The sequence below is a fragment of the Vicia villosa genome, linkage group LG4 (assembly GCF_029867415.1).
Source record: "Vicia villosa cultivar HV-30 ecotype Madison, WI linkage group LG4, Vvil1.0, whole genome shotgun sequence".
Taxonomy (NCBI): Eukaryota; Viridiplantae; Streptophyta; class Magnoliopsida; order Fabales; family Fabaceae; genus Vicia; species Vicia villosa.
The window spans coordinates 30133294-30154145 of NC_081183.1; the positions used below are offsets into that span (position 1 = coordinate 30133294).

At 32.4% G+C, this 20852-nt stretch overlaps 2 protein-coding genes across 2 annotated transcripts; both read left to right on the forward strand.

Annotated features, from left to right (window-relative positions):
* Positions 1-13638: 13638 nt before the first annotated feature.
* Positions 13639-14352, forward strand: LOC131596974 (thaumatin-like protein 1b). Its single transcript, XM_058869697.1, has one exon. The coding sequence runs from the start codon at positions 13639-13641 to the stop codon at positions 14350-14352; it is 714 nt and encodes a 237-aa protein (XP_058725680.1).
* A 4278-nt stretch (positions 14353-18630) lies between these two features.
* On the forward strand, positions 18631-19386 carry LOC131596975 (thaumatin-like protein 1b). Its single transcript, XM_058869698.1, has one exon. The coding sequence runs from the start codon at positions 18631-18633 to the stop codon at positions 19342-19344; it is 714 nt and encodes a 237-aa protein (XP_058725681.1). The 3' UTR covers positions 19345-19386.
* The last annotated feature ends 1466 nt before the right edge of the window (positions 19387-20852 follow it).

The following is a 20852-nucleotide window of genomic DNA, read 5'->3' on the forward strand; positions in this document are numbered from 1 at the left end:
TCTGGAAGAGCAAACAAAGGAAGTTCAAGAACTTCAGAAGTTCCAAAAAGCCCGAAAGCGGAGAATCTTATGGTCTTAGAAGTTCTGACAAAAAGAAGGTCACGTGTTTTGAATGCAAGGAGCCAGGTCATTACAAGAGTGAGTGTCCAAAGCTTCAGAGGGAGAAGCCCAAGAAGAATTTTCAAAAGAATAAAGGCCTTATGGCAACTTGGGACGATTCAGATTCATCAGAATCAGAATCAGACTCTGAAGATGAGCAGGCAAACATTACGCTCATGGCCAATGTTGATGATGGATCAGAATCTACATCAGAATTTGACTCAGACTCTGAAGAGGTATTTTCTGAACTATCTAGAGATGAGCTAGTTTCCAGCCTAACTGAAATTCTGGAAATCAAGGCTAAGCTTAGTATCAAATACAAAAAGCTGAGAAAACTCTTTGCATTTGAAACTAAGAAGCTTGAATTAGAAAATTCTGAACTCAAAGAAAAAGTTTTAAAACTATCCAAAGATGCTGAGTCATCTTCTAGTTCAGAAAAGTCTATTCCAAGCTTGAACAATATTCTCAAGGAATATGACTTAAGTTTCAGGAAGTTCTTATCTAGAGGTATTGAGAGAAGTCAACTTGCCTCTATGATATATGCAGTTAGGTGGAAACAAGAGAGTTGGCTTAGGCTATGAGGGTGATACTCCATACAAACATGAACCTGTAGATGATATGAAAATCACATACAAGCCCTTGTATGATCAGTTCAAGTATGGCCACTCCCATGATATTAGACTCACATCACATGCCAAAAGCTTTCACATTACACACACTAAGAAGCATGTGACACAAAATAGAAAATATCATGTTGCTCAAACTAAGGAATATCATGCTATACCTCCTGTTGTTTATCATGCTAAACCCAAGTTCAATCAGAACTTGAGGATAACTAACAAGAAAGGACCCAAGAAAATGTGGGTACCTAAGGAGAAGATAATTTTTGTTGCAGATATCCTTGGAAGGAAAGAAGACAAAGCAAAACATGCCATGGTGCCTAGACTCTGGGTGCTCACGGCACATGACGGGGAAAAGGTCTATGTTCCACGACCTGGTGATTAAGTCTGCTGGAGAAGTCAAGTTTGGAGGAGATCAGAAAGGCAAGATAATTGGCTATGGAACCATAAGTATTGGTAACTCTTCTTCCATAACTAATGTACTTCTTGTAAATGGATTAGCTCATAACTTATTGTCCATAAGTCAATTAAGTGACAATGGTTATGAAATAATCTTCAATCAAAAGTCTTGCAAAGTTGTAAGTCAGAAGGATGGCTCAATCCTATTTACAAGCAAGAGAAAGAACAACATTTACATGATTGATCTTCAAGATCTTAAGAATCAGAAGGTAACTTGTCTTATGTCTGTTAGTGAAGATCAATGGGTCTGGCACAGAAGATTAGGCCATGCTAGTTTGAGAAAGATTTCTCAGATTAACAAACTTAATCTGCTTAGAGGACTCCCTAATCTGAAATATAAATTACTCTTTGCGAAGCATGTCAGAAAGGGAAGTTTTCCAAACCTGCATTCAAGTCTAAGAATGATGTTTCTTCCTCTAGGCCGTTAGAACTTCTGCACATTGATCTGTTTGGCCCAGTCAAAACAGCATCTATCAGAGGGAAGAAATATGGATTAGTCATCGTAGATGATTATAGCAGATGGATATGGGTAAAGTTTTTGAAACACAAGGATGAGTCTCATACAGTGTTCTTTGACTTCTACACTCAGATTTAATCTGAGAAATAGTGTAAATTCATAAAGGTTAGAAGTGATCATGGTAGCGAATTTGAGAACAGATTCTTTGAGATTTATTTCAAAGAAAATGGTATTGCCCATGATTTCTCTTGCCCTAGAACTCCACATAAAAATGGAGTTGTAGAGCGAAAGAATAGGACTCTACGAGAAATGGCCAGAACCATGATCAATGAAACCTACATGGCTAAGCATTTCTGGGTAGAAGCAATAAATACTGCATGTTATATTCAGAATAGAATCTCTATAAGACCTATTCTTAATAAGACACCTTATGAATTGTGGAAGAACAGAAAGCCCAACATTTCTTATTTCCATCCTTTTGGATGTGTATGTTATATTCTGAACACTAAAGATCATCTGCATATGTTTGATTCTAAGGCACAAAAAGGTTTCCTTCTTGGATATTCTGAACGCTCAAAAGGCTACAGAGTATACAATACTGAAACATTGGTTGTTGAAGAATCAATTAATATCAGATTTGATGATAAGCTTGGTCTTGAAAAGCCAATGCAGTTTGAAAATTTTGCAGATAATGAAATCTCTAACTTAGAAGCTGAAGAACCCATACACAAAGTGTCAGAAGATCAAGTTGCTGCTTCATTAGAGAATCTCGGAATTTCTGAAGAGCCAACTATCAGAAGATCTTCTAGACTCAACTCTTCTCACTCATAAGATGTTATCCTTGGGAAGAAAGAAGATCCTATCAGAACAAGAGCATTCCTTAAGAACAATGCAGAATGTCAATTTGGTCTAGTATCTCTTATTGAGCCAACTTCAGTTGATCAAGCTTTGGAGGATGCTGACTGGATAATTGCCATGCAAGAAGAACTCAATCAGTTTACAAGGAATGACGTATGGGATCTTGTTCCTAGACCAAAAGGATTCAACATCATTGGAACCAAGTGGGTCTTCAGAAACAAGCTAAGCGAAAAAGGAGAAGTTGTAAGAAACAAAGCCAGACTGGTTGCTCAGGGCTATAGTCAGCAAGAAGGTATTGACTATATTGAAACCTTTGCACCAGTGGCCAGGTTAGAATCTATTCGCTTATTAATTTCTTTTGCCACTCAGCATAACATCACTCTATATCAAATGGATGTTAAGAGTGCCTTCTTAAATGGTTATATAGATGAGGAAGTATATGTCCACTAACCTCCTGGTTTTGAAGACTCTAAGTCTCTAGAACATGTTTTTAAACTAAAGAAGTCATTATACGGATTGAAGCAAGCTCCTAGAGCTTGGTATGAAAGATTAAGTTCTTTCCTTCTGGATAATGGTTTCACTAGAGGAAAAGTGGATACTACTCTCTTTTGTAAAACCTTTAAAAAGGATATTTTAATTTGCTAAATATATGTTGATGATATTATCTTTGGAACCTCTAATGCTACACTTGGAAAGGAGTTTGCTAAGTCTATGCAGGCTGAGTTCGAGATGATCATGATGGGAGAACTCAAGTACTTCCTTGGGATCCAGATCAATCAAACTTCTATGGGAACATATGTTCAACAAACCAAGTACGTGAAAGAACTTCTGAAGAAGTTTAATCTTTCAGAAAGCAAAGAAGCAAAAACTCCTATGCATCCAATGTGTGTTCTATGTAAGGATGAGGTAAGTAAGAAGGTAGATCAGAAGCTTTACATAGGTATGATTGGATCTCTTCTATATCTTACTTCTTCTAGACCTAATATTTTATTCAGTTTTTGTCTGTGTGCAAGATTCCAATCAGATCCTAGAGAATCTCACTTAGCAGCTGTTAAGAGAATTCTGAGGTATCTGAGAGGTACTACTAATGTTGGTTTAGTCTACAGAAGATCTGAAGAATACAACTTAGTAGGATTTTGTGATGCTGATTACGCTGGAGATAGAGTTGAAAGGAAAAGTACTTCTGAAAGTTGTCAATTTCTTGGAAGTCACCTGATCTCCTGGTACAGCAAGAAGCAAGCTACAATTTACCTCTCTACAATAGAAGCAGAATATGTTGCTGCTGCTGGATGTAGTGCACAGATGCTCTGGATGAAGATTCAGCTAGAAGATTATCAGATATATGAGAGTAACATTCCTATCTTCTATGATAATACTTCTGCTATCTGGTTATCTAAGAATCCAATCTTACATTCCAAAGCTAAACATATTGAGATTAAACATCATTTCATTAGGGACTATGTTTAGAAGGGTGTTCTATCTTTAAACTTTGTTGATATAGACCATCAATGGGCTGACATCTTTACAAAACCCCTTGCTGATGATAGGTTTAGGTTCATTCTGAAGAATATTAGTATGGATTTATGCCCAGAATGAAAGGATGAGAGGTTCTGATATATGGATTAGATTTGAAATGATAAGTCTTATTTTCTTTTATAAGAAGTTCTGATTGTTAATCAGTTAGATATTCTGATTCTATTACAACTAACGTTTCATATGTCTAAGTTGATTCAGAATCTCTTTTCAAGCAAAACAGCTGTCACCAGCTATTCCAGAAGATGAACACGTGTTCACTCTAATTGCACAAGCGTGCGTGCAGTTGATGAGACGCCGCCCTAGGTGACCGTGCAAATCATTTCAAATATCACGCTTTGCCCTAACGTCACTCAACATTAAATGCATTTGATTTTCTGTATTTCGTAACTGTTCATTATCAGAATTTAATTGCATTTCTTTTTTCAAATTCGTGTCTATTTAAACCGCCCTCATCACATAATTTTCTCTTTTCACGCATTTATTCTCTCGCTTGTGTATGCATTTCTGCAATCTCTTTGATCTCTTCCAAAACCCAAAACCCAGAAATCTCAGAAAAGTGTCAATGGCTTCGTCTTCATCTCAGAATGCTGGTTCTTCGCCTCATCAACAACAACAAGAAAAAGAACTCATTCCTATGGTCACTTGCTCGATTCCTCAGGATCAGTTGGAAGTTATATGTGAACCGATGGTGGATGTTGATAATCTGGAAGGACATCAAATTCATATCAAACACAACTTGGTATTTCAAAAATGGTCGTCTTTGTTTCTTAAATTCTGTGGACCAGTCTATCCAAACCTATTGAAGGAGTTTTGGGTTCATGATTTTGTCATCCCTAAAGCAATTGTATCGTTTGTTCATGGAAGATTCTTTTCCATCACAGAAAACACATTGAGAATGTTGTTCTATTTGATGAATGCTTAAGGAGAGATTGAAGCAACTATAAGAACAAATTGGGATGCAGTCTACACTGAAATCTTTACTGATGGAAAGAAATCAACTAGAGTGAAGGATCTGAAGAAAATATACAAAATGTAGACAAATATTCTTCTAGGTAGTTTTTACCACAAGAAAATCAACCAGTTCTTCTGATTTTGTCAACAACAATCAACAATACATCATGTATTGCCTTGGTACTAAGAAGAAGGTGGATGTCTCTTACATAATTTTCAATCACACGTGGCATGTTGTAAAGGATTCTAGAGATGAGAATAGAACGAAGAAGAAATGAAATGTTATTCCTTTTGGGAGGATTATTACCAATCTTCTGGTTCAAACCAAGATGGTTGAAGAGTTGGAAAATGCTGGAATAGTCAAAGATCCTTATACAATCATTGGGAGTGTTTTGAATGCTCATACTTTGAGGAAAATGGGTCTTATTCAAGATGTTGATCCCGTTCCTAAACCAGATCCAAATGTTAGAAACAGAAGAGGTCTAGTTCTTGCTGAGTTTGAGTTGTTCTTTCTCAATGAACAGCCAGATATTAAGGTTCATTACCTTAATATTCTCAAACAAGATGGTTATGTGGATACTAAGGTTGGGACAAGCAGGCAGAAGCTTCCGTCTACCAAGGATGGTGTGGTAGAAGTCTTTCCAGAAGTTGCTTCCCATCAAGAAAGAAGAACTAAGAGAAAGTTTGATCTTCCTTCTATCAGTGAGGAGAAGAGAAATGAAGAAAAAGTTGCTGAAGAGAAGACAGAAGTTGTTGTTGAAAAGGAGAATAAAAATAAAGAAGATGATGTTAAAAAGAAGAAGAAGAAGAAAAAAAAATAATGATGAGAAGGACGTAGAGAAGAAGAAGAAGAAAAAGAAAGATAAGAATAAGAAGAAGAAGGTTGTTGAAGAAGAAAAGGAAATGAATGAAGAGGTAAATGTGGCAGAAGCAAAGAAGAAGGAAATCTCTGAAGGGAAGAAGGTTGTGATTCAGAAGAAGAAGCCGAAAGAAATTGAAGCTGATTCTGAAAGGCCTCACACGAAATCTAAAGGTGTGTCTATTTCTGAACCTGGTTCTGTTCCGTTTGTTAGTTCAAAATCTGTACCAACAGAAGTTCCAAAACCCTCTCAACCAGAAAAAAACCTGAAAAATCCCTAGCCAAATCACCTCTAACCACCAAAGTTTTCACCTCTCCTTCCTCACCCAAAACCACTCTTTCTTCTGACCATCCTGATTCTGAACCCATTCTAGATGTTGTACCCCTTCAAACCTTCTTTCCTCCACACACAAATATCTCCACCTCTCAACCTCCTCCTCATTCAAACTATGAAATTGTTACCTCCCCTGTTCCCAACAATGCAAATGCATCAGAATCTCCAAATTCTGATTCTCTACGTGCATTATTCCGTACCTGCAAATTTACCCCTAAACCTCGTTCTGAACCTGCCTTTGTTAAACTTGAATCTAAGGATGAAGCAGAATCACTGCTTTCTCTTGATAGAGAACCTTAACCCTACTTCATTCTAAACCCAAATTCCTCTTCCACCCAATTCAAAACCCCTAACCCTGAACTATCTGTTGGTGTATGTTTTGAACTTCTGAAACAAAAGGTAAAGACAGGACTAGAAGCCTTGAAGGTTGCACAAAATGCCAGGACGGTTTATCCTGCTACAAGAGGCCTCTGGAGATCTTTCAGAAGGGAGATTAATTCTAACCTTCTGAAGCTTCAGAAGAAGTGTGAAGCTGAAGCTCCTGGCCCTTGTGGGTTTCTAAGGGATTTTGAAGACAGTTATTTCTATCCCATCAGGAGCTGGAGATCTCTTGAAGAGAAGGAATTTGTTGATGAGCTTGAGGAAGTACATCCACTTGCTATGGTTGTGTGGAAGCCTCACTATCATGTTCTGACTAGAGAATTTCAGTTCTTATTCAATTGGTTAAGGGAGAATCCTTGTACTAAGGCACCAAATATGGTATATCCAGAAGTTGAATACCCATCAGAACCTGCTGCTCCTACACCTCCTCAGAACTTGGCTGAAATTCTTCTGGCTTTAGAGAATACCCTTCTCCTGTGTTTGCTGAAGCTGATGCTAAAACCCTAGACGCTGAGAATCATCCTGATATGCAATCTCCTATTAAGGGAAATCAAACTGATGTTCTCATGGTCGATGCTGCTGCTGAGACTCCTCTTCTGGACAATAGCTTTGATGCTTCTTCTGCTGGACCTTCTGTTCTGATGAACACCATGAAGGCTCTTCAACAGAATCAAGCTGATCTTGCTTCTCGTCTGGACAAGCATGAGGAAACTCACAATGAGTTCAGATCTTTTATGAAGACGCAGAAAGAAAGCACTACTGATATTCAAAACCTTCTGGCCAAGATAGCTTCTAAGCTAGGCTAGTCGTAGTGTGTCTTGGTCTTAGATGTTTTCTTGTTTCTTGCATCTGTTCTTGCATCTGCTTCTATTCCTCTTATACTTCTAATATATTTTGTTAATCAATGAAATATTATCTTCTTCATTTTATGTGTCTTTTATCATCTGAATCTTTTAATGTTTTTTGATGTTATGACAAAAAGGGGGAGAAACATGATAATTGATTTGATTTATTATATCAGTTGCTGGGATTAAGTCTCAACATTCCTAACATTATTAGCAATTTATTGATTTGATATTATATCAGTTTTTTGATGTCTTTGTCTTTGAGATTTTTTGCAGGATTGAAGATATTATGAAAAAGCTCAACATGAGAAGCAAATACATGAGGAAAAGCAATTCTATAAAGAAGCATGTTCTTGGAAAATTTAAGCAAGCTTAGTGCTGCGAGGCTTCAAGATTAAAAGCAAGAAGAATGTTCTGATATTCTCGTGGAAGAATATGCTCTGATACATTTTCTTCTCTTATATGCTCTGATACATGCTACTTTTTAAGAATCTATCAAGAATGCTCTGATACATGCTATTCATTAAGAATGCTCTGATACATTCTTGATTATGATATTTTTTTGTCTAGTATGTTCTGAAACATTTTAGGATGTAAAGATGCTCTAGTGATGCTCTGATACATTCAAGAATGTTCTGATTCAATCAAGCATGCTATGACAACAAAGAAGAAATTCAAAGCTCTGAAGTTGTCCTATGGAAGCAAGAAGCAGAAGCTCTGAATATTTTGAAGTTCTAGGCGAAGTGAAAGTCTTTGCTGAAATGGAGAAATACTCAGTGAAGTCTTTTATTTATAAATTCTTCTAGTATTTATTTCAGGGGGAGATTGTTAATCTCAGGGGGAGACATATTCACACACTCTGATTATATGCTTTATAATATATCTGTGTAATTGTCTTTTGTCATCTGATATTCTGATTGCAAGTTCATATCAATTATATATGTGTTTGTCATCATCAAAAAGGGAGAGATTGTTAGAACAAGATTTGTTCTGATCAATATTCTTGTTTTGATGATAACAATGTATATAAATTTTGTATAAGACAATATGGTACTCTAATCCTATGAATTTCCATTTCAGGAAATATATAAGGAGTATGCACAATTCAGCGCTCAGAAGCACTAACTCGGAAGGTTCAGGATTGAAACATCAGAACACGTTCTCGCAAGACATCAGAAGATGGTCAAGCAGAATTAAAATATACTCTATGAAGCATCAGAAGAACATGAGATCAGAAGCAGAAGCACTGAAGTCTTTATGGTATCACGCTAAAGTACTTAAAAGTCAGAAGACAAGAAGATGCTCTGCACCAAGCTGTAACTCTGATTCTGATTATTCAAACGTTGTATTCACAAATCTGAGATCAGAAGTTGGTACTAGATGACAGGCTACTCTGACTGACAAAAGGAACGTTAGAAGCTACAAAAGACAAAGTCAGTAAAAGCAAAGAAAAGCATGGCTCGAGGTAGTTGACAAAACAGTAAAAACATTAAATGCAAAGATGTATTATTCATGCAACGCATTAAATGCTCCCAACAGTCATCTTCTCAAAATGCCTATAAATATGAAGTTCTGATCAGAAGCAAAAACAACTTTTGAAAACTTACTGAAACGTTGCTGAATTCATTACTCACGAACTTCATTTTAAACCTCATAACAATTGTAATATTTAGTGAGTGTTAAGCTTAGAACTTAAGAGAAATATCACAGTTGTGATTATAGCTTACTAAGAAGCAAATTCATACTCTTTTAAATATTTATTTTACATTGATTGTAAAAGGTTCCTAGAGTGATCAGTGAGATCAGTAGACTCTAGAAGACTTAGAAGTTTCTAAGTGGTGTATTCCTAGAGTGATTAAGTTGTGATCAGAATACTCTAGAAGACTCTAGAATCATGATTTTTCCGCTTCTAATGGTGTATTCATTTGCTTGAAACAGTTAAGAATCATGAATTTTGAACAGTATATCATAGTAGTGTAATGTAAATGTAATCGTATAAATAGTACACAAAAAAGAAAACATCTTATAAATCTTACAAATAGTGTCAAACATAATAAAAATAAAATTACATCAACCTAATAAAAACATAAACATCAAAAGTGTCTCAAACTGAGATCGATGAGACTAGTAGTTCTAATCCATATTCAAACAAAATAAGGCCTCCAAAAAAGCCTACCCAACATCAACAATAAAACATAACTTCGTTGACGTTATCCAAGATAACTGAACTCTCCAGGAGCATAGTCGACCAACACATTACCATGTGTTGTATGATGAAAATAGATTCAGTGCAGAATAACTCCAAAGTTTTAGTAGTTTTAGTAAAACTTTGTTGCTGATTTGCACAAGATCTAATTTCATCATACACCACATGGTAATATTGGCCGACTATGCTCTGGGAGAGTTTAATTATCTTGGATAACGTCAAAGAAGTTATGTTTTACTGTTTATGTTGATGAGGCTTTTTTGGGGGCCTTATTTTGTTTGAATATGGATCAGAACTACTAGTCTCATCGATCTCAATTCATTTCTTCAACAAAAATTCAAAATATAAGAAAAAAGAATTTAAAAAATACCGGAAATTTCAAAATTTTCGGTACTGGACAAAATACCGGAAATTTCAAAATTTACGGTATTTTGAAGAATTTATGAAGTTACCGGAAATTTTGAAATTCCCGATACAAAAATTCATAATAATACCGGTAAAAAAGTATCGGAAAATTTTGAAATTCCCGATACAAAAACTCATAAAAATTTCAAAAATTCCGGTAAAATGTTTCGGAAAATTCATAAAAATACCGGAAACTAACAAGTATTCGCGAAATTTTCGGTAAGCTCTTCAAATTTCGGGTATCTCCTAAGAATTTGAAAAAAAAATTTTAAATTTTTGATAAAATATGGTAAATGATTTTGGATGGACATTTGGGTCTTTTCATGCTTTTGGAGGGATGCCAGGGATAATTTAGTGGGTGATAAGACAAATTCTCTTGATTTATGCATGATTGGGCCTCCGTATTGAATCTTTTGCCGTCTTAGAACAAAGAATTTTAAGGAACAAACAATTTCATGGATAGTTAAAGAAGAGAATTAAAAAATTATATTCAATTAAGAAAGTAGAAAAGAATTTTTTTCTTTTAAATAATATTGGTATCCTATTTTTTATTTGAGATATATTTTTTGTCGGGGTATATATAAATATAATAATAAAATGATTCAAAGTTATATAATTTTTTTTTACCAAAAAAAAAATAGTAATAGAATTTTAAAAAAGATGATTCAAAATGATAAACTACAATTTAGAAATAAAAATAAAATGTAAGGAGCATTCTTAGTATTATACATAAGCAAATGGTTTTACTTGATATATATTTTTTGACGGGTAAATATAAATATAATTTTACATTACAATATCAAATTTTAGCTATGAAAATTATTATAATATAAAAGCATTATTATTTTACAAGAGTTTTTGATATAATATTTTTTTATCTTAATTATTCACTTTTATTGAGGAAAAAATTGGTAATATATTTTACATTAAATTATAATAAAAGTTGACTTATTTAGATGAAAATTAAAAATGAAAATTAGAAGAAATGAAATTAAAAAATACGAGAATTAAAGGGATACGATAAAATTAAAAAATAAAAGCATTGAATTAATTTTAATTATAGAAGTGTGAAGCATTTTGTTCACTTTTATCATAAAGAATTATAAAAGTTTATGAAAAATTACTTTTTAAAAAGTACACCATTACATTATTAAAAATAAAAGATTAAAAAAAATAAATTGTTTTAAAAGATATTAAGATAAAAACTATAAAAATTAAAATTAAAATTTTCATACTAAAAAATAATTAAAAGTAATAAAATTTTTAAAGCTGAGAGATACAGTGATAAATTACAATTTAGAAATAAAGTTATAATTATAAATGAAATAACTATAGATATTTGATATGTTTTCCATATAAAGTTGTTTTTGTATGTTATGTATGAAACAAAAATTTAAATAACAATGTTTAAAAAAAATTACTAAAAAAGATAAGTTTTTTAAAAAATTTATCAAAATGTATAGGTTTTGCGGGACCCATGGGGTAGGTGCCAAACTATTTGGCCCATTGCTATACTATATTACTCAATTAGCCAGTTCATTTGGCGTATGAGTGTAATAGGAATAGGAAAAGAAAAAAATACTCACATAGGCGCTAAACCATCTGGCGCATACACCAAATTTTGTACCAATGCGCCAATTCATTTGGCGCATACTCCAAGAGGTCCTGCAAAACCTAGAGACTTTGGTAAATTTTTTGAAAAACTTGTTTTTTTTGTAATTTTTTTTAAACCTCGTTATTTAAATTTTTTTCCTGTTAATGCCTTTTATTAGCAGTTTTAGTAAAGCTTTGTAGATGGTAATGATGCTTTTTTGGAGGCCTTATTTTTTCTTTTAATAGGTAATTTGTGTCTAGCTGGATTTGAACCTGAGATCCTAAAGGGAGCACACCCTCAAGACCTAAATTTTTACTACTAAACCACACATGCACACTTTGGGCGTCTTATTTTGATTGAATATGGATTAGAACTACTAGTCTCATCGATCTCAGTTCATCTCGTCAACAGAAATTCAAAATATAAGAAAAAAAGAATTTTAAAAAAATACCGGAAATTTTCAAATATTTTAAAATTTCCGGTATTTTGAAGAATTTATGAAGTTACTGGAAATTTTGAAATTCCCGATACAAAGTACCGTAAATTTCAAAATTTCCGTTAAAAAGTACCGGAAAATTTATAAAAATACAGGAAACTTACAACTATTCGCGAAATTTCCGGTAAGCTTTTCAAATTTCTAGTATTTCCCAAGATTTTGATAAAATGTGGTAAATCATTTTGGATAAACATTTGTGTATTTTCATGCTTTTAGAGAGGTGCCAGGGATAATTTAGGGGGTGGCAAGACTCTTGATTTATGCATGATTGGGCCTCTGCATTAGGTCTTTTACCGTCTTAGAACAAGGAATTTTATGAAACAAACAATTTATTGGATAGTTAAAGAAGAGAATAAAAAATTATATTCAATTGAAAAATAAAAAAGATATTTTTATTTTAAATAATATTGATATCCTATTTTTTATTTGAAATATATTTTTTGTCAGGGTATATATAAATATAATATTAAAATTTAGTTATGTAAATTATAATATAAAAGTATTATAAATTTATAAGAGTGTTTGATATAATATTTTTTTATATTAAAATTTTAAAAAATAAATTGGTTTTAGATATAAAAATAAGAATTGTTAGCGTAAGAATTAAAGATTTCATGTTATAATAAAATGATTCAAAGTAATAGAATTTTTTACCAAAAAAAATAGTAATAGAATTTTAAAAACGATGAGAGTCAAAATGATAAACTACAATTTACAAATAAAAATAAAAATAAGGAGCATTCTTAGTATTATACATAAGCAAATGGTTTTACTTGATATATATTTTTTGACGGGTAAATATAAATATAATTTTACATTACAATATCAAAATTTATCTATGAAAATTATTATAATATAAAAGCATTATAAATTTACAAGAGTTTTTGATATAATATTGTTTTTGTCTTAATTTTTTTTATTGAGGAAAGCAAAAAATTGGTAACATATTTTACATTAAAATATAATAAAAGTTGACCTATTTAGATGAAAATTAAAAGTGAAAATTAGAAGAAATGAAATTAACAAATATGAGAATTAAAGGGATACGATAAAATTAAAAAGTAGAAGCATTGAATTAAAAACTTTTTTTTTATAGAAGTGTGAAGCATTTTGTTCACTTTTATCGTAAAGAATTATAAAAGTTTATGAAAAATTATTTTTTTAAAAGTACACCATTTCATTATTAAAAATAAAAGATTACAAGAATAATTTGTTTTAAAAGATATGAAGATAAAAACTATAAAATTATAATTATAATTTTCATACTAAACAATAAAAGTAATAAATTTTTTTAAGGTGAGAGGTAAAGTGATAAAGTACAATTTAGAAATAAAGTTATAATTATAGATGAAATAAATTATATGTTTTCCATATAAAGTTGTTTTTTGTCTTTGGCATGATTTCATATTATATTCATATTATACTCATAAATGTATGTTATGTATATGCCTTTTATTTGTGTTCAAACCTTTATATAAATACTAGTTGATTAGAAAACAAACGATTGAAAGAAAACAACATTGTCAACATCTTCAATCATGAGTCTAGGGTTTATATGTTTCACAATATTTCTTAGCATTTTGTTTGCATATGCTAGTGGAGCTACTGTGACAATTATAAATGGTGGCGATGACACAATTTGGCCAGCTGTTTATACAGAAAAAGGAGATACAGTGAATCCCACTGGGATCAAATTGGATTCTCACCAACAATATGACCTTAAAGTTCCTGATTCATGGTCAGGTACAATATGGGCTAGAACTGGTTGCACTGGAGACCCCAACAGTGATTTTTATTGTGAAGTTGGAGACTGTGGTACCAAAAAGATGGAGTGTTTGGACAGGAAGCCAGAGCCTCCTGCAACTCAAGTGAAGTTAAATTTGGTTCCAAAAGGTGGTAGTAGTTCCTATGAAGTTGACATGAAAGATGGCTTTGGTGTGTCTGTTACTGTGACCCCATTTGAAACCAGTTGCCAGAAAGTTATGTGCATCCAAAATTTGGATGATGATTGTCCTAATTGGTTGGCTGTGTATAGTAGTGAAGGGAGAAAGATTGGTTGCAAGAGTCCATGTTTTTTCACTAAGGAGCCAAAGTATTGTTGCACTGGAGAATTTGCTTCACCTCAAAAATGTGACAATAATCAATACACAGAGCTTTTGGATAATAAATGTCCAGATGTTGTTTCTAATGCTTTTGATGGATCTCATTTTACATGTTCTGGAGGGACTAGCTTTTTCATTTTATTTAACTGAAGAATCCTTGAATTAGATATATAATTGTTTTCTTGATTTTGATGTACACACAATAAAAAAAATATTTAATAAGTATTTAATTATCTATTAATTTTTTAGTGGTCTTTTTTTGGAGTGAGAGCAGGACCCCTTCTTTTTCTTAGGTCATTAGGAGTTTTTCGTTTGGTCGACTATCTCTTTGATTTGTTTGGTGGTTTCTCTACCTTCCATTAACTTTATTCTCAACTCAGTGGCATTTCTTTCAATTTGGATTGACATTGTTTTGTATTGGGTTGGCGAATTGACATTTGTTGTTGGAGGTTTTCATGAATAGAAAGAGCTATGGGATTTAAGGGCAAGGCGTTATTGTGAGTGCATATCTCAAATAACTTATTTTGAGTGATGTCAAAACTAGGTCTTTACAAGTAGAATATATTGGACGTTATCCTCTTAGTTTAAGGTGTAATCTTGCATTAAAATGTTTCAATAATCATTCCAAACTTGTTCATATGCATGTGGATCAGTTTCACAAGTCAAAAAAATGGTTTTGGGTGAAAATGCATATCATAGGTCGATGCATAGCTCTTGGAGGTAGACCTCCACTGAGAAAGAAAACAAAAAATTTCACGAAAACACTTATGGCAGCCAGAGGTTGATGCACAACAGCTATAGGTTGATGCATAACATGCTGTAGGTTGACGCACAATAGCTAGAGGTTGACGCATGTTGTACATCCTAACCTCCAAACCTCACTGTCTCTTGGAGATCGATGCACACTGTAAGTCTTCACCTCCAAACCTTATTTCCTCCTAGAGGTTGATGCATGAGGCCCTGGAGGTCGACGCATCGCTTCCTCTTGGGCATTTTTGTGGACGATTTTTCCAGATTTAGCCCCCTTTCAAACGCACATATAAATACATTCATGCATCCATTTCAACACAACTTTGAAACCTGAAAGAGACAAAGATTCTTCTCATATTCATTCTTCCTCTTGTTCATTCATCAATTAAACATAACCATTGTTGTTTGAGTGATCATAGATTGTGAGTGATAACATCCAAAGTTAGGGATTTGTACATGTCAATTGGGTGAAGAATTTTGGGGGATTCATTGAAAAAACCATTGGAGTTTTGACCTCCATGGTCGGATTTATTTAGGGGTTTTGAAAAAAGAAGCTTTTGATTCGATTTAGCTGAGTGAAAGCCTTGAAGAACGGCGGGTTCGGCCTAGGAAGTAACATTGGGCAGATGATCAATCAAAGTTCTTGGGTGACAACAATTCATGATTGCATTTCAGGCGAGTGAAATCCTTGAAGGACACAGATCCAGTTAAGGAATTAACGGTAACCGGAGTATTGATTCGGCATGGTTGGGCGACTTGATCTTGCTTAAGATCAAGGGGAGAGAAGATAAAGAATCAACATCAAAACTGAGTTTGCTTGTTTATTGTTTTAACTACTCTTGTAAAAACATTTTCAAAGATATAGAAACTATCTCATGTCTTGTTTGGATTTGGGGGAAGATGTAACCGTAGCGAGGTCGGTTGGTGAACTGCCTAAACAAATATTTGTGTTCATCTCTGTTGTACCCCAATTTTTGACCCTGAGATCCCAAATCATTTTATACATAGTGTGATCATCATCATCATCATCATTATTATCATCTTAATTATCATCATCTTCATTATTATTCATATTTCATTTGCTAACAAAAATATATAAAATATGCAGATTGTATTTTGCTTGTTGCTTGTTTCCCAAGGTAGGTGGTTGACAAAGAGGCTCAGGCCAGATTAGTGTTTTGAGACCCACAAAGGAGCTCAAGAATTCTCATATGCTCAAATGATTATCCCTATCAAAATCCAAGCTCAAGAATGACTCAATACAAGATCAACAACTCCCAATTTCATCTGGTGTACAAATTAAGGTTTTTAACCTAATTCATCTACGGAGTTGATTTTTAATCAGGGCATGGTTCCATAACTCAAACTATGATTCAAGGAGCTCCAATAAAAAATTATAATCCTCTCAAGTCATTCATTTGAAGAGGAGAGTTTGATTCAATAGGAATCCACAAGATTGCAATTCATTTGGAAAAAGTCAAATGTTGAAATCATCTTTGAGTTTTAAGGAATTTGGTCAACCATGGACTTTAGAAGATAGAAATAAGTAACATATGATTATTGAAGTCATTTGATCAAGAAAAGACAAGAAACTAAATCAAGAATAAAAAAGTCAACAAAAGTCAAAGTTGAAAAATTCAATGAGTTAGAAAAATTCTAAGTATTTTCAAGTGTTTTAGTCATAACTTCATGGACAAGTAAATTCCAATTTCAAGTATGCAATTGAAAAAACTTCCAACATGTAAATTATAGATCTTGGTCTTATGAACAACTTTGTTCCATATAACTTTTTCCCAAAAAATGAATCATTTGAAAATTCCTTAAAGGGGAATTTGAACCTGAGACCTTAAAGGGGAGCACACCCTCAAGACCCAAGTTTTTACCACTAAGTCACACACACGCACACTTTAGGGGCCTTATTTTGTTTCAATATGGATTAGAACTACTAATCTCATCGATCTCAGTTCATCTCTTCAACAGAAATTCAAAATATAAGAAAAAAATAATTTAAAAAAAAGATACCGGAAATTTTCAAATATTTTAAAATTTCCGGTACTGGACAAAATACCGAAAATTTCAAAATTTCCGGTATTTTGAAGAATTTATAAAGTTATCGGAAAATTTTGAAATTCCCGATACAAAGTACCGTAAATTTTAAAATTTCCGGTAAAAAGTACCAGAAAACTCATAAAAATACCGGAAACTTACAGGTATTCGCGAAATCTTCGGTAAGCTCTTCAAATTTCCGGTATCTCTCAAGATTTTGATAAAATGTGGTAAATGATTTTGGATGAACATTTGTGTATTTTCATGCTTTTGGGGAGGTGCCAGGGATAATTTAAGGGGTGACAAAACAAATTCTCTTGATTTATGCATGATTGGTCTCCGTATTAGGTCTTTTGTCGTCTTAGAACAAGGAATTTTATGAAACAAACAATTTAATTTAATGGATAGTTAAAGAAGAGAATAAAAAATTATATTCAATTAAAAAATAAAAAAGATATTTTTCTTTCAAATAATATTGATATCCTATTTTTTATTTGAGATATATTTTTTGTCAGGATATATATAAATATAATATTAAAATTTAGTTATGTAAATTATAATATAAAAGCATTATAAATTTATAAGAGTGTTTGATATAATATTTTTAATATTAAAATTTTAAAAAAATAAGTTGGTTTTAGATTTTTTTTTTTTTAGATATAAAAATAAGAATTGTTAACGTAAGAATTAAAGATTTCATGTTTTAATAAAATGATTCAGAGTAATGGAAAATAGATTTTTTTTTTACCAAAAAAAATAGTAATAAAATTTTAAAAAAGATGAGAGTCAAAATGATAAACTACAATTTACAAATAAAAATAAAATATAAGGAGCATTCTTAGTATTATACATAAGCAAATGGTTTTCCTTGATATATATTTTTTGACGGGTAAATATAAATATAATTTTACATTACAATATCAAAACTTATCTATGAAAATTATTATAATATAAAACATTATAAATTTACAAGAGTTTTTGATATAATATTATTTTTGTCTTAATTTTTTTTATTGAGGAAAGCAAAAAATTGGTAACATATTTTACATTAAAATATAAGAAAAGTTGACCTATTTAGATGAAAATTAAAAGTGAAAATTAGAAGAAATGAAATTAACAAATATGAGAATTAAAGGGATACGATAAAATTAAAAAGTAGAAGCATTGAATTAAAAACTTTTTTTTTTTAGAAGTGTGAAGCATTTTGTTCACTTTTATCGTAAAGAATTATAAAAGTTTATGAAAAATTATTTTTTTAAAAGTACACCATTTCATTATTAAAAATAAAAGATTACAAGAATAATTTGTTTTAAAAGATATGAAGATAAAAACTATAAAATTATAATTATAATTTTCATACTAAACAATAAAAGTAATAAATTTTTTTAAGGTGAGAGGTAAAGTGATAAAGTACAATTTAGAAATAAAGTTATAATTATAGATGAAATAAATTATATGTTTTCCATATAAAGTTGTTTTTTGTCTTTGGCATGATTTCATATTATATTCATATTATACTCATAAATGTATGTTATGTATATTCCTTTTATTTGTGTTCAAACCTTTATATAAATACTAGTTGATTAGAAAACAAACCATTGAAAGAAAACAACATTGTCAACATCTTCAATCATGAGTCTAGGGTTTATATGTTTCACAATATTTCTTAGCATTTTGTTTGCATATGCTAGAGCTACTGTGACAATTATAAATGGTGGTGATGAAACAATTTGGCCAGCTGTTTATACAGAAAAAGGAGATACAGTGAATCCCACTGGGATCAAATTGGATTCTCACCAACAATATGACCTTAAAGTTCCTGATTCATGGTCAGGTACAATATGGGCTAGAACTGGTTGTACTGGAGACCCCAACAGTGATTTTCATTGTGAAGTTGGAGACTGTGGTACCAAAAAGATGGAGTGTTTGGACAGGAAGCCAGAGCCTCCTGCAACTCAAGTGAAGTTAAATTTGGTTCCAAAAGGTGGTAGTAGTAGTTCCTATGAAGTTGACATGAAAGATGGCTTTGGTGTGTCTGTTACTGTGACCCCATTTGAAACCAGTTGCCAGAAAGTTATGTGCATCCAAAATTTGGATGATGACTGTCCTAATTGGTTGGCTGTGTATAGTAGTGAAGGGAGAAAGATTGGTTGCAAGAGTCCATGTTTTTTCACTAAGGAGCCAAAGTATTGTTGCACTGGAGAATTTGCTTCACCTCAAAAATGTGACAAGAATCAATACACAGAGCTTTTGGATAATAAATGTCCAGATGTTGTTTCTAATGCTTTTGATGGATCTCATTTTACATGTTCTGGAGGGACTAGCTTTTTCATTTTATTTAACTGAAGAATCCTTGAATTAGATATATAATTGTTTTCTTGATTTTGATGTATACACAATAAAAAAAATATTTAATGAATAATGAGGTTGAGATTTCATTTGTTTGGTATACAAAGAAAATTGAGATATTATATGTATATTTTTATTTCAATTATTTTTTTTAATTAAGGTGGAAATTTGATGCGCAGAGTGTGAATTTTTGATAATAACCATTAAAAATTTATACACAATTGTGAGTAATAGAGTTCAAATTTGTTTTAGGGTCCAACCCAGCACTATCAGTTACTTATGCAAATTGAAATAAGACGTGCGTGGAGGGTGAATTTTGTCACCTTATTTAGTTGATATTTGTAATTATAATATATTGATTTTTTTCGCTGATATGACTCAATGCTATATAAAAAAAAATTGGAAAGGAAAAAAAATCTATATCCTTTAGAGATAAAATTAGTCACAGGCTCGGGTCAAGTAAATGTCGTTGAATAACAACAAGTAAAAATAATAAGTATTTAATTATCTATTAATTTTTTAGTGGTGTTTTTTTGAGTGAGAGCAGGACCCCTTCTTTTTCTTAGGTCATTAGGAGTTTTTCGTTTGGTCGACTATCTCTTTGATTTGTTTGGTGGTTTCTCTACCTTCCATCAACTTTATTCTCAACTCAGTGGCATTTCTTTCAATTTGGATTGACATTGTTTTGTATTAGGTTGGCGAATTGACATTTGTTGTTGGTCAAAAGGTGTGTAGTGAAAACTGGGTCTCTCAGTAGATGAATATGGAGGGTTGAAGATTTTGTGTGATGAAGTGATTATTGTTAAAGAGAATAAAATATGTGGTATATATATTTTTGAAGGTTCAAATGTTGTTATTCATTCATCATTAACTAGTGGAGGTTTTCATGAATAGAAAGAGCTATGGGATTTAAGGGCAAGGCGTTATTGTGAGTGCATATCTCAAATAACTTATTTTGAGTGATGTCAAAACTAGGTCTTTAGAAGTAGAATATATTGGACGTTATCCTCTTAATTTAAGGTGCAATCTTGCATTAAAATGTTTCAATAATCATTCCAAACTTGTTCATTTGCATCTGGATCAGTTTCACAAGTCAAAAAAATGGTTTTGGGTGAAAATGCATATCATAGGTCGATGCATAGCTCTTGGAGGTAGACCTCCACTGAGCAAGAAAAGAAAAAATTTCACGAAAAACACTTATGGAAGCCAGAGGTTGATGCACAACAGCTATAGGTTGATGTATAACATGCTGTAGGTTGTCGCACAATAGCTAGAGGTTGACGCATGTTGTACATCCTAACCTCCAAACCTCACTGTCTCTTGGAGATCGATGCACACTGTAAGTCTTCACCTCCAAACCTTATTTCCTCCTAGAGGTTGATGCATGAGGCCCTGGAGGTTGACGCATCGCTTCCTCTTGGGCATTTTTGTGCACGATTTTTCCAGATTTAGCCCTCTTTCAAACGCACATATAAATACATTCATCCATCCATTTCAACACAACT